The sequence below is a fragment of the Heliconius melpomene genome, chromosome 1 (genome assembly GCF_056956725.1).
Source record: "Heliconius melpomene rosina isolate 202511_hmr_F chromosome 1, ASM5695672v1, whole genome shotgun sequence".
In the NCBI taxonomy this organism is placed as follows: Eukaryota; Metazoa; Arthropoda; class Insecta; order Lepidoptera; family Nymphalidae; genus Heliconius; species Heliconius melpomene.
The window spans coordinates 14,680,293-14,708,061 of record NC_140389.1 but is presented as its reverse complement, the minus strand read 5'-3'; the positions used below and the strand labels follow the sequence as shown (position 1 = coordinate 14,708,061).

The 27,769-nt window shown below is 34.1% G+C and overlaps 1 protein-coding gene across 1 annotated transcript; it reads right to left on the bottom strand.

Annotated features, from left to right (window-relative positions):
- Positions 1-787: 787 nt before the first annotated feature.
- On the bottom strand, positions 788-25,150 carry LOC146541640 (homeobox protein aristaless-like). The gene is made up of 5 exons (XM_085191765.1): positions 24,972-25,150; positions 16,788-17,005; positions 16,573-16,618; positions 1,876-2,066; positions 788-1,597 (listed from the first exon to the last, which is right to left on the bottom strand). Exons 2-5 carry the CDS (start codon positions 16,988-16,990, stop codon positions 1,258-1,260), a joined length of 780 nt encoding a protein of 259 aa, XP_085047891.1. The 5' UTR covers positions 16,991-17,005; positions 24,972-25,150; the 3' UTR covers positions 788-1,257.
- Between the last annotated feature and the right edge of the window lie 2,619 nt (positions 25,151-27,769).

The window sequence follows — 27,769 nt, the reverse complement described above, 5'->3', positions numbered from 1 at the left end:
ATGGGTTGCATTGGAATGAATCATGATGAACGTGAATCACGATTTAAGATGAGGTTTTTAGGAGAAAGTGTTATTTATTTATTTATTCACACTGTGACACAAAAGTGACAATTGGGAAGTGTAAGTGTAGTAGTGTGTAGTGTACAAGTGTATTTTGACTCAGTCGAGTGTTTATATTTATAATTTTTTTGAATTCTTTAAATTGCCATTACTATTACTAGTAGCAGTGGACTGCTACCAGTATATATACTAGACAACAGTTGCGACACTCGGGTCGTAATAACGACTCTCGATAGATATTGTATTAAAAATGCGTTGATTATATAATTCATAATTAGCTATGTTAATTATGTGTAAAATACGAATGGAATTCGTGTTTATTTTTATATTTTTATAGCAACATACCTAAAGTACATGTTGTTACAATTTTTCAAGAGCCATAACAGTCTTGTAAAAATATAACTAATGTATGAGCGTTATACGCCCACGTAATTCGAGACTTCGAACTTTGAATACAACATGCCTCATATTGATTGCATAAGTATGTGCTTTATTTTGATGTTGATATATCCCGCAAAACGTTTTATGCGGGATATATCGGGATATATAAGCGTGAAGCTGAAAAAAAGGAAGAAAAAGACTTCAATTCACACAGACACATTTTAATAAGCAGTAATAAGTATTATTTAATTGTCAAAATATTTTGGAATACAAACAAGTATGCAATTTCTGAGATTTATTATATATTTATATAAAGTTGATTGATTGTAGAAATAAACACCACATATAATCTTAAAATATTTTTATTCATATTAAAATTATACATAAAAAATTACAAAGGACGGAATTAATTTACATACAATAATAAAGTAGCAATTACTACTATTATATAAATATTCAACAACGCATTCATCTGATCGAGGCGCACTGAGTAATAAGTTAAGAATACGCACTAATTGTATACAATTTACAATAATAGACAAAAAAGGAATAATTTACAATATAAGAAAAAACTTATTTAATTATTATTTTATAAACTTACATACTTAATTCATGACAAAAAGGAAAAAAAATCACTCTCGTTATTCAAATGAAATAGAATTATTGAAGAATATTTCAAGACATTATAATTATTGATTTAGAAAACTTTCTAATTTTTAACTAAGAATAAAATAATAAAAAAAATCTAATTTAATTACATATTTACACCAAGTAATCAAAATTTTTACAATTTATAAACTAAAATACTTAACGCGATCAACAAATAAGGTCAGCCCTCTGCCTTAGGAGTTCCAATCGCAGCTCGTGTTCTCTAGCAGCCAGCCTCAGAGCCGCTATGCTTGTTGTTCTAACATCTTCAGGTGGAGGGACAGTTTCACTTCCAGGGGAGATGGGTGGAGAAATAGAGGGAGCTGGGGAACGTATAACCTCTGGTGACAATCGAGACTGTTCAGGTGACAGTCTAGGAGGTTCTGGTACAAGATTAGCGAAGATCGAATGGAAATGCGGGGAGGTTGCGTACAACGGTGTTCCGAATAGGGGAGGTCGGGTTAAAGGTGGCAGGTACTGTGCGCCGAATAATGGTGAACTTGCGTACCTGTTGGAAAAATAAGTTATTATAAGACTTTATATGAACTGGAACGAAGAAATTTTTCAATGTAACTAGGTGTTTTCTAGGGAATATGAAATAATATTTTGTTTCATATCATTATTTATATCATGATTGTTATAATAAATCAATTATTAAAAGAATCGTTAGTCATTAAAAAAGTAAGTGGAATATAGAGTCAGTAGAGATTCTCTCTACTTACTTTACTTATGGCATATTCGTGTATATAGCTAAATAAACAATATAGAAAGAAAGTAATAACAAACCTAAATGAAGCCAGTGCGTTATCAAAAGGCTTCCTAAGTCCAAATCCAAGTTGCGTTAAAGAGTGAGGCGGCACGGGCAGCGTGGGCGTCGGTAGCGGCTGCCCGCTGCTCAAGTAACCACTGTAGGGGTGCGCGTGTGGTCCCACCTTCTCCTGCTTACGCCACTTGGCACGACGGTTTTGGAACCATACCTAGGGAGGTAAGAAAAAATTGATTGGATTATGGTGTTTTTTTTCCCCTTTTTATGAGTGTTAGGTATTATATAAGCATTTCAATAAGAATATAGTTTGACAGTGATAACGCAAATATATTTGGTATATGGATTTTAAGAATTATAAATAGAAATAATATTTTTACCATATTTTTTATATTTTTATATAAATACCATTAATCAATTCATAATTCTAAATATTGTATTAATATTTTTGATAATATATATATCAGTAGCAGGTAAATAAACATATTTTTCCTCGTCAAATTGGATACATTCAAAGTATTAATTAAGCATGTATTTACATATTTCATTTATTTTTTTCTTTTAGAGTTTCTGGGATTACCAATTTACGCAATACGGGTTCCGTGAGGATATCCTGATGCAATTTCACACGAAATATATTTGTTTACGTATCACGAAGTTCCGTCATATTTTAGCTTTTATGACGCGGTCAAACTCGTTATGAATACGAAAAAAATAATACAGGCAAAGTCATAAACATTTGCTATATTCATATTTCATACAATAACAATTATGACACAAACGTTTAGAAAGTCCTCCAAGTCCATATTATTATAATAATGATTAATTACTATTACTTAATAAATAAATTAAATTTATCGCTATATAACTAAGATTAATCTTATCTTTGACAGGTAACAATTTTTATTTGAAACGAATTCTAGTTTTGCAACTTATCAACCGACTGAAGTAATCCTTTAATTAGCTGGCTACTTGGATTTCTTTGGTTTGTAATATTGATTGGTTTTTACGTAATTAAAACTTTTATTAAATACTAACATAATTAAGCTAGTCCTTTACTATAGTGTGCATATTCGTGCAAAAACGATTTAATTATATAAGTTAACGTTGATTAATAGGTTATTAACTGCAAAAATGTAAATTGCAATTGCTAATACTGTTTCTATGATAGAAAATGTATTTATGACCACCATATGTGAAGTATAGTTAAGTAATGTTATGTGTAGAACGGTGGGACTGACTTCTCAGATGAGAATTTATGTGATACTGCTTCTTTTTAATATAATGCTGCCAATCTTCTTTTGTTAGTTTATTAATTAGAGACAACCCTTAGATTGTCAGTTCCATTTTTACCAGGGAAGACATTTTTGATTTGAAAAGAAAGAGAGAGTCAAACTTGCCCACCGAGGGTACGTTACCAATTTCAGGATCGTCACTCAACGGGAAGTATAACTTATAAAAGTTAACAAACTTAAGTTTACGGACGTATGCACTCATTTTGTATGAAATGAACTACAAATATAATTTTGTATTCTATAAAGATTCTATTTTTACCTTTTTGAGGTACGGTACCCTAAAAAATTGCATTCACATCGCTTTACGTTCATTGACAGTATTTTATTCGTGTCTAAAATTGACATAATCTAATAAAATTTCCTACATATCATAGATTTAATCACGTTGTTAAGTCATGTCTACAATATTTACGACAATATTCATTGTAAACAACCATCTAATACTATAGAATATATGGCTATTGCCCATAAATCTTAGAGGACTTTAAAATTCCAATCGAGTTTTACTAGAGATGCTTAGGCCTTTATAATCGAACTAATCGTTGCTCGCAACTTTGCTTGCGTGGACTTTAAGACGTAAAATCCAAAATCTCGGTATTTCTAAGTATTACATATGTAACGTAAATAAAACACTCGAGTTCTTAATAATATATATGACACTAAGCTAACTTGTATAATTATACAAGTATATGCTCAATTGAAATTTTCATAGTACAGTTTCCTATGTGCAAGATATAGCGCTAACTAAATAAACAAAAGTTTTACGAGAGCAGAGAAATGACCTTAACTCATAACCCCGAATGGGAATCGAACCCCCAGCTCCCATAGTCACTGTCAGATACTGACCCACAAAAATGCCTGTGTAAAATTTAAACCCCAAAATCACAGGTAGGTACCACTACTTTAGGTACAATAGCGTCGATGATGCCATTTCAATATTCATTATTTGTACATACGAGTACGTATATAATAAAAACCCAGTAAATAAAGGAAACAATCACCTTTAATTATAGGACACGTAATCTAAATTATATACTATACCTACGAATGCATTTGTAAAATTGAATCTGACTCATTCTAGCTTTTTGCCTATAATCAACATACATTAGTCCTTTTTATTAATTTCATATGTTTAATCATACTTCGATTTTGAAAATTATGAGTATTTCGTATATAATAAAAAAAAAAAAATAATAACAATTACTCTGAAGGCCGTCGTGACGCAGCGGCACAGGGATGTGACTGTAACGCGACGGTTGTGGATTCGATCCTCACTCGAGGAAGTGAAATATCTACGACTATATATACTATCTAGGAACGGAGTGTCTTATACCAGGTTCCCTATGCCTACATAAGTACTAGGTTCCCTGCCCTGACAGCAGGGTTGCTATGTGCGGGATAGAGCGTGAAGCTGATTTGATTTAATTTTTAATTACCCCGAATAGAGATCGATTCCACAACTGCCATCTATAGTCGTTGCCCGTGTATCCACGACAGCCTTACACGCCTTTTTACACAGAATTTCAATATATTTAGTTTGCATTAAAAACACCTCGGCACCTTTTGACATCTTTTATAATATTCCACACAATAACGACGTCCATACAAAAAGCCACAATGCCGGGTCCATACGTGACGACATTTATTAAGAACTTCATGCTGCAATTAACTCCATTATAGGAGAGTAAAAACTAATCTCATCCCTTTGATTCGTCCGACGCGGATCTTATATGTCATTATTACTGTTAATTTGCAAGAAACGTTGTATAACGCTTCTTCATTAACGTTTTAATATATTATAATAGTGTATTTCTTTATTAGTTTTAAGTAAAAAGGTAAATAGATAATTATGGAAAACATACGTATGTAGGTATAATTAATTCATGATTTTGTTTCGTATATAGTTAATTGGTTACGCCATACTGGTGCAATCATTTCCACGAACAGACAGACAATGCATGGCATTGAGTTACGCCATGCTACGCGTAATGTCTCTAATTCGAAGAGAAGAAAACGCCATGTTATTATAGACATTAGATTATCTATGCTTACCTTGCCATGCGGTAAAAATATGAATTTGTTTTTTATTTTCCTAGATCGGTTATTTAAAGCGTGTCATTGGATTCGTATTGGGACTTAATGAGTTATCCTATCCTATCCTATCCTATCCTATATCTTATAAAACAAAGTCGCTTTTCGTGTCTGTCTGAACTTTCTAACTCTTCTTCTTCTAAACCACCCAACGGATTTTTATGCGGTTTTCACCATTAGGTCGAGTATTTTTCAGGGAAGGTTTATATATAGTTTATTATTTGTACATTCTTATGTAAGTTAACATAAATACGATAAATGTGTCTAAAGTCCTACCCGTTGAGACACTCTCGCGCATGCGCTGCTTTAATGGTAAGTACTACATGAAAAAAATGTACTGGAGTATTGTTCCTCTTAATAACATCTACAAAAAAGTCCGCGAGAGCATATTTTTATCTTTTAAGGATAACGTGTAGTGATCATATTTCTGTCTAAAAATAGTAATTTCAATATATTTTTTATTGCGAGGGATATTTTTCCATAATGGTACTAATCCTTATCCTTTAAAATACTTTATTAATTTTCTACGTTAAACGAAGATAAAATTTGATTTTTAAACTATTTCGAAATTGCGAATAGTTTTAGAGAAAAACGCATTTAATTGTTAACACATCACGCCGTTGACTCATCAGCTGTGCCGACTCAAGTTTTACTTATCCTTTACTCTCAGCATATAAATAAGTATGTTAGTTACGTTAGCCATTTAATGTAGATGAACTGTCTTTTACTGTTTTTTCATTTTAATAAGTACTTTAGAAGTTGTTACAATATCAAAACATCCTTGCTGCGGAAAGCGCCCCGCGACGTTTTGCTTATTTATACAAGCGCGTCATGAGCAGTCATCGGTGGTTCAGTGGTAGAATGCCCGCCTGCCACGCGGGCGGCCCGGGTTCGATTCCCGGCCGATGCATTCTATTTAATTTTCCTCACAGGCAGCCACGTAGTGCCTACCCAACCGGTGTCGCTGTTTTAACAGCATTAACCACAAGCTCGAAAAAAAACCCGCCTGCCTCTATAGCAAAGAAGATTTAGATTCGTTTCACATATTAGATAATTTCAGTTAAATGTATTATTTCAGCGCGATATTGGTTTCATATTTTTTGTATTAGTTATTAGTAGGTAGGTTTTTGTTTATAATTTCTTCCGTTTAAAAATAGTCATTTAAATATCTAAAAATAGTCATTTAAATATATTTTAATAAGTACTTGAAAAGATTAGTAGCACAGATTTAAAATTACAGTACTAAAAAATCCTTGCTGATTAACGGTTCGCCGCCCACCACGCGTCCGTCGTGCCCCGCAACATTTTGCTTATAATAGTGGATCCGCCGCACCCGCCTGGCTTCTTTCCCCCGGGCGTGGAAGGAAGGCCTGCTCATTATGCTGCTGAGGGATACCGATCTATAATCCTTCTTAGTACGGTCGCCAAGCTGTTCGAGAAGTTACTCCTCTCACTTCTTCAGTCACACATCCACCCACAAAGCGAGCAGTTTGGCGAGCGGGTACACCATTCTGGGTAAACTACGCAACAGTAATCAACCGAGAGAGAGTGTGAGTGTGCAATAGCAGTCTTCCTTGACGTAGCACGCGTATTCTACCGCGTCTGGCACCCGGGCTTACTTCATAAAGTGCTCAGAGCGGGCACCCCCCAGCACGTCGCGCATGTCTTTGCCGCTCTGCTTTGTAAGTGACAGGACATTTTGCGTGAGAGTTGAGAGTGCTAGCAGTGACCCGATCGCTGCCGTTGTCCCAGTCAGAATTTTGTCAGCTGCTCTCTACGCACTATACATTGATGACATCACAATGCCCTAGCGAGTATTACTCAACGAGGAATCCTGTAGGTCGTACGGAACCTCACCCTCCGGCGAGTGACGCAGGCACCATACTACGTGAACACCACGCGCCACTCACAGCAACCTAAAAATATAAACCCTAGAGGTACACATTGGTCGCCTCGCGTCCAACGTATTCCGTTGCGCCGGTGTATCGGGTCACCTGCACCTAAGGAGCAGCACTCCGCATACCCGGCCGCCCGAGGTCAGACGTCTTCTTCCGAGGGACTTTCTATCCTCCTCCAAATCCGACTCATGAGCAGTCATCTTGGTCGTTTAATCTAGGCCTTCCTCAAGAAACCGAGTGTTCAATTCCAATCCCCTCCCCTTCCATGTGTCTGCTCTAAAGCAGGTTTTCGCCTGGGACCACGGTCGGACCAATGCTCTGATGTCGTTCTGAGCTACTACGGAGATGGCCGAGAGAATGTTTCAATTCTGCGCCTGGCAAAGTAAATTTAGAAGTGATTGCACGTATTTTGGAGTTATCCAATAATTATAATGTATTTCCACGCGACATAGTTGGTTACATCTTTCGTTTAAGTATTTTTGGGTAAGAGAATAGTAGGTAGTCTGTTGTTTATAATTTCTTTCGTTTAAGTTTTCTGTTATTTGTGTTATTTATTTGTGTTTATTTTAAAACAATTGGAAAATCCTTATTGGAATTACGAAAATGCGGGTTGCATTAGGGTTTAATTAATTTTTACATTATCTTAAGTGCTTTGCAAACATACATTATATGAATAATTCAGTAGTTAACGCGGGCGAAGCCGCAAGAGGGTCGCTAGTATCTTATAAAACAAAGTCGCTTTTCGTGTCTGTCTGTTGTTTCTAACGCTTCTTCTTCTAAACCACTCAACGGATTTTGATGCGGTCTTCACCATTAAGTCGAGTGTTTTTCGTAGAAGGTTTATATATAGTTTATTATTTGTACATTCTTATGTAAATTAACAGAAATACAATAAATGTGTATAAAGTCCTACCCGTTGAGACACTTTCGCGCATGCGCTGCTTTAATGGTAAGTACTACATGAAAAAAATGTACTGGAGTATTGTTCCTCTTAATAAGATCTACAAAAAAGCCCGCGAGAGCATATTCGTATTTTTTAAGAATAACGCGTAGTGATCATTTTTCTGTCTAAAAATAATAATTTCAGTATATTTTTTATTGTGAGGGATATTTTTCCATAATGGTATTAATCCTTATCCTTTAAAATACTTTATTAATTTTCTACGTTAAACGAAGATAAAATTTGCTTTTTACAATATTTCGAAATTGCGAATAGTTTTACAGAAAAACGCATTTATTTATTGACACATCCCGTCGTTGACACATCAGCTGTATGTTACTCAAGTTTCACTTATCCCTTACTCTCAGCATATAAATAAGTACATTAGTTACGTTGGCCATTTAATGTAGACCAAAACTGTCTTTTACTGTTTTTCATTTTAATAAGTACTTTAGAAGTTGTTACAATATCAAAAAAATCCTTGCTGCGAAACGGCTCGCCACTCGCCATGCGTCCGCCGTGCCCGCTTGCCTTACACGCATCGGTGGTTCAGTGGCAGAATGCTCGCCTGCCACGCGGGCGGCCCGGGTTCGGTTCCCGGCCCATGCATTCTATTTAATTTTCCTCACAGGCAGCCACGTCGTGCTTGCTTTTCATCAGGGATAGAATACCCCCTTCAGCATTAACCACAAACTCGAAAAAAAAACCCGGCTGCCTCTATAGCAACGAAGATTTAGATGCGTTTGCACGTATTGGATAATTGGAGTTGAATGTATTATTTCAGCGCGATATATTTGGTTTTACATTTTTTGTAGTAGTTATTAGTAGGTAGGTTTTTGTTTATAATTTCTTCCGTTTAAAAATAGTCATTTAACTATCTAAAAATAGTCATTTAAATATATTTTAATAAGTACTTGAAAAGATTAGTAGCACAGATTTAAAATTACGGTACCTACTAAAAAATCCTTACCGAGTAAAACAATTGGAAAATCCTTATTGAACCTATCCTACGAAAATGCGGGTTGCATTAGGGTTTAATTAATTTTCACATTATCTTAAGTGCTTTGCAAACATACATTATATGAATAATCCAGTAGTTAAAGCGGGCGAAGCCGCAAGAGGGTCGCTAGTATCTTATAAAACAAAGTCGCTTTTCGTGTCTGTCTGTTGTTTCTAACTCTTCTTCTTCTAAACCACCCAACGGATTTTGATGCGGTCTTCACCATTAAGTCGGGTGTTTTTCGTAGAAGGTTTATATATAGTTTATTATTTGTACATTCTTATGTAAATTAACATAAATACGATAAATGTGTATAAAGTCCTATCCGTTGAGACACTTTCGCGCATGCGCTGCTTTAATGGTAAGTACTACATGAAAACAATGTACTGGAGTATTGTTTCTCTTAATGAGATCTACAAAAAAGTCCGCGACAGCATATTCGTATCTTTTAAGAATAACGTGTAGTGATCATATTTCTGTCTAAAAATAATAATTTCAATATATTTTTTATTATGAGGGATATTTTTCTATAATGGTATTAATCCTTATCCTTTAAAATACTTTATTAATTTTCTACGTTAAACGAAGATAAAATTTATTGTTTACAATATTTCGAAATTGCGAATAGTTTTACAGAAAAACGCATTTAATTGTTGACACATCCCGCCGTTGACACATCAGCTGTCAGTATATAAATGCACTCTCGGTATATAAATAAGTATATTAGTTACGTTGGCCATTTAATGTAGATCAAAACTGTCTTTTACTGTACTTTAATAAGTACTTTAGAAGTTGTTACAATATCAAAAAATCCTTGCTGCGAAACGGCTCGCCACTCGCCATGCGCCCGCCGCGTCCGCCTGTCTTACACGCATCGGTGGTTCAGTGGTAGAATGCTCGCCTGCCACGCGGGCGGCCCGGGTTCGATTCCCGGCCGATGCATTCTATTTAATTTTCCTCACAGGCAGCCACGTAGTGCTTGCTTTTCATCAGGGACAGAATACCCTCTTCAGCATTAACCACAAGCTCGAAAAAAAAAACCCGCCTGTCTCTATAGCAACGAAGATTTAAATGCGTTTGCATGTATTGGATAATTGGAGTTGAATGTATTATTTCAGCGCGATATATTTGGTTTCATATTTTTAGTCTACTATAGCTATTTCCATAGTATTTTATCTTATGGAATGCTGCTATGGGGCAGTGCTTCAGACATAAATTCAATATTTATCCTCCAAAAAAGAGCCGTGAGATATATTTATAAACTAAGAGCGCGAGATTCTCTGCGAGATGTTTTCAAAGATGCAGGTATTATTACAGTTGCTTCTCAATTTATATACTATTATTAGAAATCAGAAGCGGTAAATATTAAAAAATACAATGCTTCGAACTCAAAATATTATTTATTCAAATAGACTAGTCGAATGAATATGTAAGCAAGAAGCTACCACCGGTTCGGAAGGCAGTTCTGCTGAGAAGAGCCGGCAAGAAACTCAACAGTTGCTCTTTTCAAAGCCAATGATACAATTTATTTAGGGTTAGGATGGCCTCGGGTTGATATAATTCAAAACTACCTTGATAATTCACTCTAATGAATTAGAAATACTAAATTACTAACAATTTAACAATCGTTACCTTTTCAAACATAAAATGACATAACTAAAGTAATAAAATAGAACGGACTCACAGTATCGACACCAACCACCTTCCCAGACGACGACCGACTCGCAAATTAGGTTGTGCATGACTCAGCGCTTGTTTTATACGCGTGGGAATCGTAGTGATGGGTATCGACACCGCTCGTATATCGCTAACGCGAAATGTCGCTAACACGGCCTCTCCTGACGGGACGTCGTCCTCGGCGTCATTGAAAACTCTCGCTGGGGAGTTCCTCAGTTAGGAACTTTGATCGCTGTCTTCCCTCGTAACACTCGAAGCAGCAATCTCTGCTAGATGCACCTGAGGGTTCGGCGGTATCGTCAGGATTGTGGTCGTTATGATCTGTACGAGAAAGAAGCTCTTAATAATCACATCAACGTACCCCCGTCGTTGCATATTCTGTCATTCCTCACATAAAATAGGGGCTATGATACAAAATCTTTTGCAATAGAGATAAAATTACTTCGCTTTGAAAAACGATCATACATTGTCGTAACAAAAATCTCACCCAAACTCTTACTTGAACTTTTAAATTCTTAAGTGAAAAAGATAAATAGTAAAGAAATATTTAGAGGATACGTCTATCGCGATCCACGCAGAGATGCGTCGCGTGAGGCGAGTAGAGATGTGTAGAGCCGCGTCACGCAAGTCGAGCAGAGACACGTAGAGACGCGTCGCGTAAGGCGAACAGAGACACGTAGAGACGCGTCGCGTAAGGCGAACAGAGACACGTAGAGACGCGTCGCGTAAGGCGAACAGAGACACGTAGAGACGCATCGCGCAAGGCGAGCAGAGACACGTAGAGACGCATCGCGCAAGGCGAGCAGAGACATGTAGAGACGCATCGCGCAAGGCGAGCAGAGACATGTAGAGACGCATCGCGCAAGGCGAGCAGAGACATGTAGAGACGCATCGCGCAAGGCGAGCAGAGACATGTAGAGACGCATCGCGCAAGGCGAGCAGAGACATGTAGAGACGCATCGCGCAAGGCGAGCAGAGACACGTAGAGACGCATCGCGCAAGGCGAGCAGAGACATGTAGAGACGCATCGCGCAAGGCGAGCAGAGACATGTAGAGACGCATTGGCGGGAGAGCGTCGCTTCAGTGCATCCACCGGAGGCACTCTTACTATATGGATCCTGTAACATGGTCTGCTTATCAGACCCACTCGTACGCAGACAGTCTTCAAACGTACGAGCGCATTCCACACGCAGAACGTATTCAAACGTGTGAAGCTTCCCAATACGATGACCACAATCATACGTACTGAGGCATACAGAGTATCGTAGATGTGAAACATGGTCTCTTATCTGACCCACTCGTACGCAGAACGTCTTCCAACGTACGAGCTCATTCCACCCGCAGAACGTATTCAAACGTGTGAAGCTTCCCAATACGATGACCGCAGTCACACGTATTGAGGTATACAGTATCATAGATGTGAGGCTCATCATGTAGATCGTATTCATCAAATTACTACGGCTGGCCAATCTCTCTTAGCCACGTATAGCCTGGACACCCTTTGCGTCCTTAAGACAAGACAAGCGCCAAATAACGCATGCCCTGCTGCCAAAGTCTGTATGAATAAGCAATAAAATATGTTGCAGGTATCAAAATGCTGGTTTTTGGCAACCGCAATACATTCCTGTACGTAAGGAGAATGAAAGCAAAATGTATACCGTACAAGTATTTCCATCTGAGCTGCAAGTACAGCATATTCATATTAGCTAGTCCAATAACGTGACATCCAGGTAATTAGCAAGAGGACCAACATCACTTTAATAAATATCACATTGTCATTCAGCAGTAACCTGTAATACAAAATTGATTTTGATATTTCAATAAAATTCATTAATCCTGTCTTACAATAGCTCGTCTCTTATGTGATCATGACTCCTCGTAAGGTCCCCTTAGCCTCTAAACGTAGAGACGTTCGTAAACGTTCAGTCTCAGTTGATGTTTGTATTTAGTACTTTAGATATTTTTTGTATTCACTACAACATAACAAAATTAAATTATAAATCTGAAAATATAAATTAACACTCATATAAAATATTTTTTCTCGCTCTGTAAAAACTCTAAATATTTCTTTGTTTCGTTATAGGTGTAGAGTACATTTTTATTCCATCTCTTTTTACATGTATTCTTTAATTGTGTACAGCTATCTCTTATTCTGTCGGTCAATTTTCCTTTTGGGTTTTCCATAAAACGTGACATAGGTGAAGTGAATTGTGTTCAACTGATACGCTAGAAATGCCAAAAATGAAGAACTAAACTGAAAATGCATAAGTAAAGAAAGTAATTATCAGTATATCTCTGCAATCTGTCCCCTTAACATGTAGCCCTTCAACTATTGTATTAAACAATAGTACAAAAATAAAGAACAAGTTCAAACAGTAGGCATTTATAACAGATTTCTTCTCAGTCAACCGAACGTAGACACCGACAAGTACGCGTAGACTCCTGCGCAGATTGTGTATTTTAGATATGTACCTACAAACCGCACCTACAATGACACCCCGCGAGCTCCATCACAAGATTTAAGTACAGTTGAGCTCGACGTTAATTGTCATTTAATTCGCCAGTTTGTTATCTATGACACGAGGTGACGACGAACGTCGCAGGTTGAGAATTATTTACGCGACTTTATGATGTATGCAAGAATCAAACTATTCTTGCCCGTATTTACAACACTCATAAACTTGTTGTCACTTGTCAAGCTATAATTTGTATCTAACAGCAGTACAAGCCGTTTTAATTACGTAATTAGGAATAAATATCCGGCAGAAGTATCCTATTAGACTGAGAAACCTATGCACCTATTTATCAATTTTTCATATAGGCTACTTAATGCTTCTATTTTATTTTGACTCGGCCTAACCTGACCATAACTGAATCAAATTGTTTTAAACGCCACACAATAAACTAATATCGACTCAATAACATTATTGATTTATGTAAATGCTCCTTATAAATCAACTATTCTTATCTGTAGATTGTGTCGATAGTCTCATTTAATTATTAACATTATAAGTTTTAATTAATATTTCTTTTTATAATTACAATGACAACGTTACTTAAGCAAACGTAACTAAACAAAACAAGTCTATCAAAGTGACGATAATTACGAGTACATTTGCAAGTCGGTTTATTTTAAAATAAGAATCCAATATAAAAATAAAATCATCCTATTGGTGGTTGGTGACTAACGCGCGATACTGAATATCTACCTACCTACTACAAAATAAATGATTACTTTTCTCAATGTCGACCAATTACAACATGTACGATCATGTCGCACTTGCGTTATATGAACTTAACACGTACTTCATATCGTAATAATGAGGGTAGGATCGCCACCTACTCTTGCGACGGCGTGCGTAAGCTATACGGAACATATGCCACGGATGCGCTACTTGACTACGGCATATACAAATACGTACTCAATGTATTTACGAACTACGTGAATGTAAATCAATACGCGCAAACTTCGACGTACATACTACCACTAGGTACAGCCGCAACACATATGACATTTTAGTGAAAAGTAACGATTGTTTCTATACAAAAATAAGAATTGTGAGGCAGATTCAATCCCACTTCTGATATTAGAAATCAGAAGCGGTAAATATTAAAAAATACAATGCTTCGAACTCAAAATATTATTTATTCAAATAGACTAGTCGAATGAATATGTAAGCAAGAAGCTACCACCGGTTCGGAAGGCAGTTCTGCTGAGAAGAGCCGGCAAGAAACTCAACAGTTGCTCTTTTCAAAGCCAATGATACAATTTATTTAGGGTTAGGATGGCCTCGGGTTGATATAATTCAAAACTACCTTGATAATTCACTCTAATGAATTAGAAATACTAAATTACTAACAATTTAACAATCGTTACCTTTTCAAACATAAAATGACATAACTAAAGTAATAAAATAGAACGGACTCACAGTATCGACACCAACCACCTTCCCAGACGACGACCGACTCGCAAATTAGGTTGTGCATGACTCAGCGCTTGTTTTATACGCGTGGGAATCGTAGTGATGGGTATCGACACCGCTCGTATATCGCTAACGCGAAATGTCGCTAACACTATAATATTCTCTTTGTCCGACAAAATATACATTGTCATAGTAAACATAGTGACAATCATACGATAGAAACGAGAAATAAAGATAAGATTGTTACTCCAAGTTTTCGCCTCCAAAAAGTAAATAAATCTTTTATGGGTCTGAGCATACGTGTATATAATAAAATTCCACAGTGTATTCTAGATTTGCTACTTCCAAAATTTAAAATATCAGTAAAAAAAATTCTAACAAGTAAAGCTTATTACACTGTTCAAGAATACTTAGAGGACAAACATGTATGGAATTAATGTCTATTGAATGTAATACAGGATAGTTGCCAACTAATGTAATAGATTGTACCATTGATTTTGAAAAGAGCAACTGTTGAGTTTCTTGCCGGCTCTTCTCAGCAGAACTGCCTTCCGAACCGGTGGTAGCTTTTTGTTCATATGTTCATTCGACGATTCAAAAGTGCTTATTATAAGTTTATTTGAATAAAGAATATTTTGAATTTGAATTTGAATTTTGTAGTAGTTATTAGTAGGTGAAACACTTAAAATAGTCATTTAAATATATTTTAATAAGTACTTGAAAAGATTAGTAGCACAGATTTAAAATTACGGTACCTACTAAAAAATTCTTGCTGTGTAAAACAATTGGAAAATCCTTATTGAAACTATGGACATACGGGTTGCATTAGGGTTTAATTAATTTTCACATTATCTTAAGTGTTTTGCAAACATACATTATATGAATAATCCAGTAGTAAAAGCGGGCGAAGCCGCAAGAGGGTCGCTAGTTTTATATAAAAATAATTTGATTTAAAAAAAATTAACAAAGTAAACTCATTGACGAACCAACGGCACGGAAACGAGTAAATTCGCAGGCAAGAACAAACATTGTATAAAGTTATTACAAGTTAAGATGTATGCTTAATGTAAATTTAATTTGAAATAAATAACCTACATATATGATATTACATACATACATTATTTGTTCGTATAAAGAAATCCAATTATTTTAAATGTGTGACCACAACGCAAATATTATAATTATTATTATTTCAATTTATTTATAGGTGGCATCTGTACTATTCTCTATTATAAAGCTGAAGAGTTTGTTTGGTCAAGCGTGCTAATCACAGAAACTATTCAACTCTGAGATTATCGATCTTGAGATGCCGGTTTCATTTATAAATTTTACATAATTCAATTCAAGTACCTAAGTATTACTGAGTGGTTATTTCTTTCTGACTACGCCGGCAAAGCCGTAGTTAAAAGCTACTTTAATGACAAGCAGGTTAGATATTAACAGTTTAAATATTATTAGCAATATTTGCCTATATAATTCGGCGAAAAATGGGGAACGGAGTGTCTTAACTCTAGGTTCCCTTTATCTACACTGTCGTAGGCGTGAAACAGCGTGACGATAACAAAAAAATTGCCTATATAATTACAAATAAACTGACAGAAGTTCATGAAATATAGTAATTGTAATTAATTTGGTTATTTTCTCGACTCAAAATATAAACTGTGTTTTATATTACCTACTGCTGTGCTAAGAATTAAATTTTTACTTTTAATTAATATTTTTTGTATAAAATCTTACTGGTCCCACCCTACTGAATAAGAACACATTGAGAAATATCCAATTAAATGTTGTAATTTCAACTTGTGACGATGAAGCCGCTATGTGGACACCTTAAAAGGGCGCTACCATTTTCGTAGGACGAAAAAGTTAATTTAAAGAATAAAATAATTCACTCACTTGTATCCTTGCTTCCGTAAGACCAATTTTCAAAGCCAGCTCTTCCCTAAAACAAAATTATATTATTTGTTTTTGTACAATTTTTCTTATAATAAATAACCATTTAATGATATAAATTTTCGAGATTATACATAAATCTAGTAGTGAACCTCAATTACATTTTTTTCATAATTTATGTATAATTTAAATTGTATTTGTTTTAAATAAATAAGTACCTTGTAAAGACATCAGGATAATGCGTTCTTCCGAATGCCTTTTCCAACTCATCGAGCTGGTAACTGGTGAAGGTAGTTCTATAGCGTCTCTGCTTCCTTCTGGGGATGTCTTCATCATCCATTCCACTTCCCGACCCTGGACGGTCAGGGGCGTGAGGTGAGAGATCTGGAGTAGTGGGTGAACCGGTATCTGATACTCCCATTGTTGTTATATTTAACTATAACGAAAAATAAATCATTAAGTACAATTAGCATTGATGGTTTTGAAAATAAAATAGGGCTCGAGGTAAATGTATTCATTTCTCTGTTTAAATAAAAAAATAGTGAAAGTTAATAAATATCCAAATAAGTATATCAGATGACATTTATTCTGATTTTATAGAACTAAAGAGATTATAGGAGTTTGTTTGTTTATTTGTTTTTCATTTGGTAATGAACCAGCCATTACAGCAAGAACAAGTTAACACATGCATACACACTTAGAATCTGTCATGTAGCGAAGAGCGAAAATGAAAATATGAAATATTTGATTACATCGAGTGTGAATCGAACCCATAACCTGACGCGCGTACCCCTACACCACGACCGGTCTCAATCAGCTATATGTCACATAATACAAATAATATAAACCTAAGACATTGCCATTTGAAAACACGAGCAAAACCACTAGCAAAAGCTAGTCCTAAATACGACCGTTAGTACAATTGACATGCACAGTACAAATGTAAACATAATTAATAGTCATTAGCTACATCGACGAGTGTTTCGAACAATCGCAAAAGCTATCAACAATAGTTATCTAATATCAAAATATAATTGTGTGATAAATAAAATTACATCTAAACTGAAAGTCGTCAGGCATAATTTAACTTGGTATCGCACTTCCTCATCTAAATTGCAATGTGCATGTTCGCTTTCCTTTCCCCCCCTCGGTCATATTTTGAAACGTATCTATAATTTAATTTAGAGGGGTTTAAATTTTTGGTTTTTTTGTAATATAAGATTTTTTTTTGGTATTTTTCATATATTTACAGCTGTAAACAGAAGATGTGAACAGAAGATGAAGAACCCTATATGAAGAGTCCTCTATCCATCTCAATTCGTTCTCTAAAATGATTATTTTTTAATCTGTGCCTAACAATTAATTTTAATCTATGTAATGTTGAAGAAACAAATGCCATGACCTTTATAGCATTGTCTGCAGACTTGCTCTCGTACCATATAATTATCATTAATTCCAATCGCATTTGTTTATTTACTATGACCTTACATGATGTAATTTAAAAAACATAAAAGTAATAAAGCGTATTTATACAGGTGGAAGTATACAGGGTATTTATATAGGATGGAAGTATACAGGGTATTTATACAGGGTGGAAGAGGCAGCGCTTCTTTTATTGAAACTATAGGATAGATAGGGTAATATATTTCAAACCCACACCTAAGAAATTAATCAAGAAACCTCAACAGTTTAGACGTAGGATTTTTTTTTCATTTCACGATTTTTATCCTTACCTTTATTTCGTGTGACGCACACGTACGTGTGCGACGTTTCCGATTTGACAGGTAAGTGTGCGTGCCTATGTTATACTTTACAAATGGCGTTTTATTTTAAAACGATAATTTTATTATTTGTTTTGTTTGAAAAAATAACTTTTTCATTTTTGGGAATTATTTTTTTCCGAATTATATTAGGCTTTTATAGAGTAGTTAAAACTGTGATTTCATTTAAAGTGGTGCTGACAATTCCACCATGTATAATAGTTATATTCTATATATAGAGACTCTATTTGGGCCAGTCGTGGCGCAGGGCCACAAGCTTGCTACTGTAAACGACAAGTCGTGGGTTCGATTCCCACTCGAGGAAACTAAAAAATATTTATATAATAGTTTCATTCCTTCGTAGTGGTGGCAAAGCCTTTATAATTCAGCGGAATGTAGGGATCCGAAGTGTCTACTAAGACACTAGTGTTAATCTCAACACGCCCAGTTTCCCTCTGCCTACAGCGACAGCGACAACTTATCGATGAAGAACAAAAAGATGATTTAAATTGTATTTACAGTTTCTCATTTACAATCTGTCAAATGAACGCAATTATTTCTCAGATAAAACAAAGCTAATAACTACTGGGCTATGACGAAGATCTAATTAACTAACTGATAATTACATTTAAGTCAATTTAACGGTAAATTTGTTTTATTACAATCAGCCTGGTCCCTGGTCAGGTATTCAGAGAAATTTCATTCAATATAATGATGCTATTAATTTTTAAATTGCCAATCAAAATCTATTGGTTATTTAGGACGAAGTCGGACATATTGAAATATCTCAATAAGAAATTTGTTAGTAACGAATAAAAAAGCAGTTTCAAGCTTTTTCTTTGAATTCAGGGTAGATAGAAATACACTAGTATCAAGATTTCGTTATACATTTTGGAAATTCGGTTGAAGACATAACTATTGCTGAATCCATGATCATTTTATGAGTTACCTACTTAATTTTTATGTCAATAAGTCCATTATATAGATTACTAGCATTTTAGGTTATGGCACGCGAAGAATGCAAATGTATTACATAAAATATTTATTATAATAAAGTGACATGTTTGTAAAGATACCAATTTCAATAAACTTTTAAATTTGTTACCTAAATAGAAAATTATTGAAGAAAGATAGAGAACATTGTAACTTGTATGTAAGATTATAGGTTCAATGTTTTACTCCATGAAACACTACCACCAAATAATCTATCTGGTTTCTCACTGTAGGTATCTTGCGCAATAGCTTAGGCTTAGGCTTAGGAATTAAAGAAAGGAAAGTAATAAGATATTTCGTTCCCACTTTCCGCTAAAATTTCCAAATATTGCGTTTTGAGTGACGGAATTTAACACGGCGTTTTGTTTTCCTACAGATTACCGACGAAATTAATTCATTCCACTGAGTGAGACTCGAGTCCACAGCCGTGAAATTCGTGGTAAGAACATGCCACTGCTCCACGACAGCCAAGACTTATAATTGATAAATTACTAAAACAGGAAAATTATTCTATTTTTAATAAAATATTATATTGAATTATAAATAAACCGAGTATTACAAGATATCTGTTTCTTAGAACAATATCAGAATGATTCACATACAAAAGTTATATTTCTAATTCTAATTTGTCATAGCGGAAATTAATTTTTATGAATCATTGATATATTTATATAGGTAAAGTTGTTATCAGTGATTAATAATGTATTGAATTGTATAATTAATTCCTGTGTTTATACATTATTAACAATGTTGGTTTAGCTTAATTGAAAAAATACTTACATTTCTAACGCGTTTGCATCTATTTAGGTAGCAATGAAAAGAAATTACATAGAAAAGTAATATGTATATCAGCCCATATATATCCGCAGGGTAAGCTAAGATTCCCTATTCTCTGCTTTCTGCCTTTAATTTTAATTTTTGTGTGTATTAAGCTGTGTATATGGCGATTAATTTAAATAATTTGTTTTAAAATAGTCAAAAAAACCTATATAGTATCTTCAAATTTACAGATAAGCTATATCATATGCAAATTTATTTAAAAAAAGGTCGATCGTTTATAGCTTAGCTAAAAACTTATCGGTTTATTTTAGTTGTTTTTGTTAGCTTTGCCGGATTAAATTGGTCAACCTTTTCCTTATTACTATCTTTTCCTATGGTTTTTCAGCAAATTAGTAATCGGTTGATATCGGTGGCTATGAAGCGTGACAGTACGCCACCTGCGGCCGCATCTGCTGCGCACGCGCCGGTGCGTACTCGGCACAAAGTAAAGTAGTACTTTATTTATTCGTAAATGTTACTATGTATATAAAGAAGTATTATTTACGAATATGTTTTATGTAATAAGTATATTTTTTTGTAAATAAGATAAAGGCAGACTAGTGTTAGGTGTTAACGTCATAAGTCGTGGACTTAGCATGTTAGTGGCGAAACGCAAAAGTAAATCTAACGCACAAATGTGAAAAAAATATATATTATAGATTTTTTTAAAATACTTATCATCTCATTTGCAACATATTTTTTTTATATGGCAACATTAACAGTACATACTAAAGTATATACTTAGTATTATGAAACATAAAACGCATATATATGTACGTCGTAGATATAGAGGTAGAAATTAATAGATTTCGCAAACTAAATAAACATTTATTTCTTTATTGGATATATTTGCTGTTGATTGATTTCGCCGGTCATTCGGTACAATGACAGATTTTTTACAAAGTTAGCGGTGTTGGGTTCGTTTGCCTCAACTTAGCTAGTTGTTGCCGCTCCATTAGTTTAATGGTTAGAAAACTTTCATTTTACAAAATCAATTATGATCTAATAATTATATTAATAGTAATCTAAGATTAAATAGGAATTGTATTGACAAATTTCTTTATATTCATGTTCACCCTTTTCCACCTGGCAGAGTAGGCAGAGGGAACCAAAATAATACGTGTTGAGCAGCGGAATTTAACGCTACGGTTACTAACTAGCTTCGTAACTCTATTCTTTTTGGCATATATTTCTGTGTTAAGGATAGTCTTTAATATTCGTATCAATCAAAATTTGTGTAAAAAATTTAATGAATGTTTTTCTTAATATAAATGTCCAAACAGTCTCGAATACTGACACTGATATATTTTTTTACGTACAAATGTAATTTTTGCTGTAAATTTTATGTCAGTTAATAAAAAACATAACTAGATATTGATAGATCTAATAAAATGTATACATAGCCGTTTAATATATAAATTTCACATGTTTATTTTATTGAACATAAAACAAATGAATCGAAACGGCCATCTTACTATTTTGATTGTACAATTTTATGGCAGGCAAAAAATAAATAAAATAATGGAGTTCTTAATTACGTTTTTTACACAGCAACAGGCTGGATGTTGGTAACGGTATTCAATTAATACTCTCGCAATTAATATCGACAAGCACGTTTATGCGTCAGTGGCCACAACTACCGCGGCCTCTGATAATTGCGCAAATTATTATTATTATTGAAAATTTTGTTTTTAATTTATATATGTACACACTAACTGATTATAAAAGAAAATATTACAAGACTCTATAATATTTTCTTTTGTAATTTTGTTTGTAGTACAAAAATTAAGATTTCGACAGACAGTTCATGATCTACGGTTCCTTTTTTAAATCAATAAATGTAAATATAAGATAGAAAACTTCGTTAATATTTATATTCAGAATGTTATTTCTATAGATAATATTAACATTTATCTATTTAAAAATATGGAATTACATTAGCTATGTTAAAAAAGGAAAGAATTTAAAATCTAGTTAGCGCGATATGGTTGAAAGATTTTAATTTTTTGTACCACTTCAATAAATAATCTACAATAATTTAAAATGCTTGCAACCTTACTATTGTAAGTACCTATTTTACTTGGAATAATATTTATTTAGTTTCACACTGTATTTCGTACATAGCATGGTAGGCAGAGGGAACCTGGGAACCTGTCATCACTTTCCACCGAATGCTGGAAGCATTGCGAGTTAAATTTCGTTAATTCTTGGAGTGATTATTGTCCACGACATAAAATAATGTCATCGAAGCACTCTTAACTTATATATAAGCATTTTGTTTAAAAATCCGGGTTGTTTGATATGAAATAACTTCATAATAGGATAAGCGATACGCGCGGCGCCTGCGGGATTACCTCGGTTCAGTGATCCATTAGAGTAATCTGTCCATTTGTCCTTGTTCCTCAACACTTGACTAATTATAAGGAGCTTTTTATTTTATTTAACATAAACATTTAACGATATATGTAATTGTATTTTTAATTAACTTTAAAAAACTATGTCAGATGATGAAAAATATTTGAAAAATAAATAAATATAACAAGGACGGTATTGAGAATGTGCGATCGTTTCAATTTCGATTGTCATGGAAATTGGTGAACATTAGAAAAATATTGTTTATAAATAACTATTAAATATTATAATTGCTATCACAAAAAATAAGATATTATCTAACAACGATTACGATATAAACAGTAACTACACAATAGATTACAAAACTCAAGCTAAACTACCGATTCGTAGAAACTATTTTGCAATTTAATTTCTCTGTCAGTGGATTAGGAGTTTTTGTCCATTAGGCTTAAGTATTAATGGTGTCCGGGATTATAACCTCTAAACGTGATAAGATGAAAGTGTGTGACTCACTGACTGATGCCTGTCTGCTACCTGACGATCCTCACTCCCAACCTACATACTCAGCGCGTACAGCATATCTAAAGAATGTTTAATTTATTGCCCGGGATAAAACATAGACTCACAAACAAAATGTAAGTAAGTATTGAATTATGAACGACCTTTTATTTGATATTTATTTAAATGTCAACTTGTTTTATAACGCTTTATTAAATATGGTTTGTAATATTATAGCAATAAGTAATTACATTTTTATAATTAAAAATATTATCAAATACATAGTTAATTTTCACCGTGGCTTCATATTTTGTATCGTAATTTACATCAACGAACAGGTAATAAGAAAACCTTATTTACATAATTTGATGAAATCAAGACAATTACATTAGATATAATTGGTTAAAAATAAAACACATATATCTTACGTTACAATCAATCTCAGTCATGTTTTAGTCTAATTTCATCACCATAATGAAACAAAAAACATAAGATCAACTCGAAATACTAGAGGATAAGATCTAGAGGAATCAACTTTCCTATTACACACGCCGCTGGTAGCTCCGAGTAGCGTGTAATGAGAAAAATCAAAATGTTAATTAAGATCTAATTAAGTTTAATGCAATCAATGCTTCTCGATTTTCAGAGGCTTATGCAAGTCATGGTAAGGGTTTATATAGACTAGGGAATGGAGATCTCTAACCGTCTAACAAAAACGTCCTGGGCAACCGACTTCATTAACAACCAAGGGCACGCCGGGGGCCATTAAAACTGGCAATGTTAATCGAATTGAGATCGGCCAACCCTTTAATAAAAAAATTGTTAGAATCACTGATTCGAATACCCATTGTGCTGTGAGAACTCAATTTAGTGAACATTGGAGCCGTACGTGAGGTAACTTATATTGAAATGAAGATATCTCGCCGAGTAATTACAAACTCATAATGGCTGTAGGAATTATTAAAAAGTCGTTTCGATATTATCTACTTTATTATTATCTGAAAATGAGAAGTTTTTTTCACATATAAATTTATTCTTGCAATGGAGCGTCGGCAATATGGGTGAAATTAAAAATTGATAAAGCTGAACGTTATAATGAACTTAAACATTATAAAAAAACATACGATTATAATAAATAAAAACATAACAGAAATGTAATATAATAGAAAATGAAATTGCTACAAGTGAAAAAAATCATTAGGGAATCCACCATCAACTATAAAGTCAGCCTACAACCATCACAAGAGGCTTTACGCGTTTATAAAGAGAATAAACGGTGTCTTCAATAGGCCGGTTCTATAAAACCCATATAAAATGTGATCAATAGCGTAAATGTACTATTGTTATATCGTTTATAGAACTTGAGATATGAGAATAAAATTCAAAACTGACCATAATACAAGCTATAAACAAAATTAACAACACAAGACCCCCTGCTGTTTTCAATTTTGGTTCTGACGTTGGCCCTAATTCAATAAAGCAATAAAATTCACCTAATTATGCAAATGCCTTTAAAATATCACATGTTATGGTTTTTTGATTTCAAAAATATTAAAGGCGCCGTCAAATTACCACTTTGTGTGTTGGACACGTTTGTTGAAAATAGTGTCAATTTTCTATAATCGTTTGGAAGTTAGTAATTGGCAAAACAGCGGGACAGACGTGTAAATTATTATAAATATTATAAAGAACCTCATCAGTTACGTTTAAATGTAAATGAAAATTTTACATATATATTTTTTTTCTAAATATTTTTTTTTTCTATTTTAATTATATACCTAGTAGGATAAATATGCTAATTTGGTATTGGATATATGTATAACTGTTATTTTACAGCTGTCTCTATTTTAATAAAATAGTAAGACTTTTATTGATACAAAAATACATTAATATTAAACCGGACCATAAAATTGTTTACAATGTAATATCAACATTCCCTTTAAAATTTACTAAGACATCCATAAAATAAATAAAACTTACCGAATACACCTAACACACTAAGATGAACTAAATTCAAAAGTCCTTAAAGTCACACAACAGCTGACAGCAACGATTTACTGCTAATAAACGCCACAATTTACATGATACGCTCGAAGTCACGATAAACTATGACACACCGACACCTTCAATCGACTGGTGGAGAATAAAGCGGATGGCTCGATCGCCTACGCACGGGTCGGTAATGTATAATAAAAAATGTAGCGGTCCAAAGCTCCGCCCAGCGGTACGCCCGGCCAATGGCTGTCGTCTGATACGGCGACAGACGCGAGGGTGGGCCCACGTCGACTGATACGGGTCTCAACTTCGATACTGCTAATTGACTTTATCAACAAACTAAGTTTACTGGCCGGAGTCACGATATACGCGTGTCTCTGCGCGTCAAAAGCCTAACTGCGACCAACTAGCGCTGTAATTAAGTGTAATGCGTGATTCTCTTCGGGACATCTCACAATTTTTTATTTTACAATGTAAAATTGATAGCTTTTATTATCGGTTATTGATGTAAATTTAAAAGGTTTTAAAATGTAATGGCCGTATTATTTATTGACTAATTTAGTTCAATGCTAAAGATTAATTATAGTTTTACATTAAAATGTTTTATATGAAAATGAATTTTCTCTGTATAATATAATAACAATTTTATGGAACAAACTATAATCATGAAAATTATATATATAGGTATAAATGTGTATTTCATTAAAAATATATATTATTTATTTTATCGTAGATACCTTTAGTGAAAACACAAACAAAATAACTAATGAACGCTACTTTGTAAGGTAACAACTGCGATTATCTAAATCGTAATTAGCCCCCGCCATATAATTAAAATGGTTAAAATGACATTATGCTTTAACTAAGGCGTTTCTACGGCGTAATCTAAAATTGCTTTAGTTCTTTATAGTCTTTATATAATAGTCTCATGTAGTCAGGTAAAATTCGTAATACATCTAGTATATTCTTTTAGGAGGGTGACCTAAATTTTCTATGTAATTCAATAAGTAAGAAACGACGAAATTAGCAAATATTTTTATTAAATTTAGTAGTCTATCTACCACATCATTGCTACTTATGAATATCTACTAGGTCCTATTTCTGTAGGAACTGCGTGTTGAGTGGTGGTGCTCAGCACGCAATGCTTCCAGAACTCTTCAGAAAGTGGGGAACGGAATGTTCTCACACTAGGTTCTCTCTGCCGACCCTGCTGTGTGCTGGATACAGCGTGAAGCTGATAAAAAAATACTCTATAATTAAATGATATTCCAACTATTTCTTTGATTTTAGATTACTATAATATCTCATTATTTATAGATTACTGAACTATAAAGTCAAGGGTGAATTTTAAAGCTTTAATGTTTCATACAAGTTTACGAACAACGATTTTTTAGCTTCTAATAGTATAATTTAATATAAAAAAATAATACAATACTGATGAAACAACATTTACCTAAGTAATTTGAAGGCAATTACAGTTTGTTAAAATATTGTCCTCGATCGTAATGAATGTGAATAATATAACAAAATCGTAACTCAGATGAACATAATCTGCGAAGCGCATTAGAATACACAAATTACGAAATAACAAGGATTTCCTCCTCATAATTACACGAACGACACAAATTACTCAAGTAATAACACATGAATAATAAACCGACGATAACAAACTTGCAGTGCCGCTAAGGCTGAGTGTAAACTTTAATTTTATTTATAAATAAATATTTAAATAAAATGATGTAGCAAGTGCTAGGCGGAGGCACACAGGGGCATAACTTGTAACTGTAAACGTGATTAGATTGTGGGTTCCTTTCCCATTCGGGGAAATATTTAAAATTTCCTCGCTCTGGTAACGAGGTTTCCTCTAACTATCCTGCTATTTTTCTTACTTTTCATTATTTTCCCCGAGTTAACAATGCTCAAACGTTCTGAAAGCCTAGTACCAGAGCAGCGAAAATATATCCAGCAAATATAAAAAAAATATCAGAACATTTACCTGGTTTACCAAAGAGAAACGTCGAAAGGTAGGCAGAGGAAACTTTGAAACGTTATGTAAAGGTACTCCGTTCCTTTTAAGACACTTTCGAATACTGGAAGCATTGCTGCATTTCGCCTCGTTACCAGAGCGAAAAAATGAAAACATTAAATATGTAATTTCTCCGAGCGACAACCTGAACCTGATTATACACATCTATATATGAACATTTTAAAAAATCTCATGCCTACAAAACATCCGTCTGTACTCACCCTTAACAGTACAAATTACACGACTGCGTAATTCCCGCGGCCGGTATATTAGCTCATATTTAATTTTGGGAAAATGTAAAAATAAACGTTTTTATTTGTGTAAATAACACAATGAGACCGCCATTACCGCGCACCAAATTTGAACGCGCACCAAATTACTGAGATACGATCTCTGTCGCCGTTATTGTTACTTTGTGTCGTTAGTGCCCCATGTCGTGTAAATTCAGTTAGGGATTTTGATGTTAATTTTTTGTTTTGAGGGACAGACCAACTGACAATGTCAGTTTAATAAACAAATTAATCTTTTTGCAGTTTTATATTGTCAAGAAGTAAGCGTTTGTTATTTACAAGCGCGTCACAGAATAATTTACGCAAAATAGTTAATAATTGATCACTTGATATTATAGATGATGATAGAGCCCAGCCGTGGCGCAGGTTCGATTCCTACTCTAGAAGATTCTTCGTCTATTTGAAGCCTTTACACATTTTTAATACTCATATACGTAATAGATATATTACATTTTAAATAAAGCAAA

What these genes read in the sequence shown, in the direction of transcription:
- LOC146541640 (XM_085191765.1), bottom strand. Translation starts at nt 16,990, where the DNA reads ATGGGAGTATCAGATACCGGTTCACCCACTACTCCAGATCTCTCACCT. An exon ending in TTACGGAAGCAAGGATACAA is followed by an intron (nt 2,067 to 16,572) that starts GTGAGTGAATTA and finishes TTACCTCCCTAG; the next exon opens with GTATGGTTCCAAAACCGTCG. An exon ending in AACGCACTGGCTTCATTTAG is followed by an intron (nt 1,598 to 1,875) that starts GTTTGTTATTAC and finishes TTTTTCCAACAG; the next exon opens with GTACGCAAGTTCACCATTAT.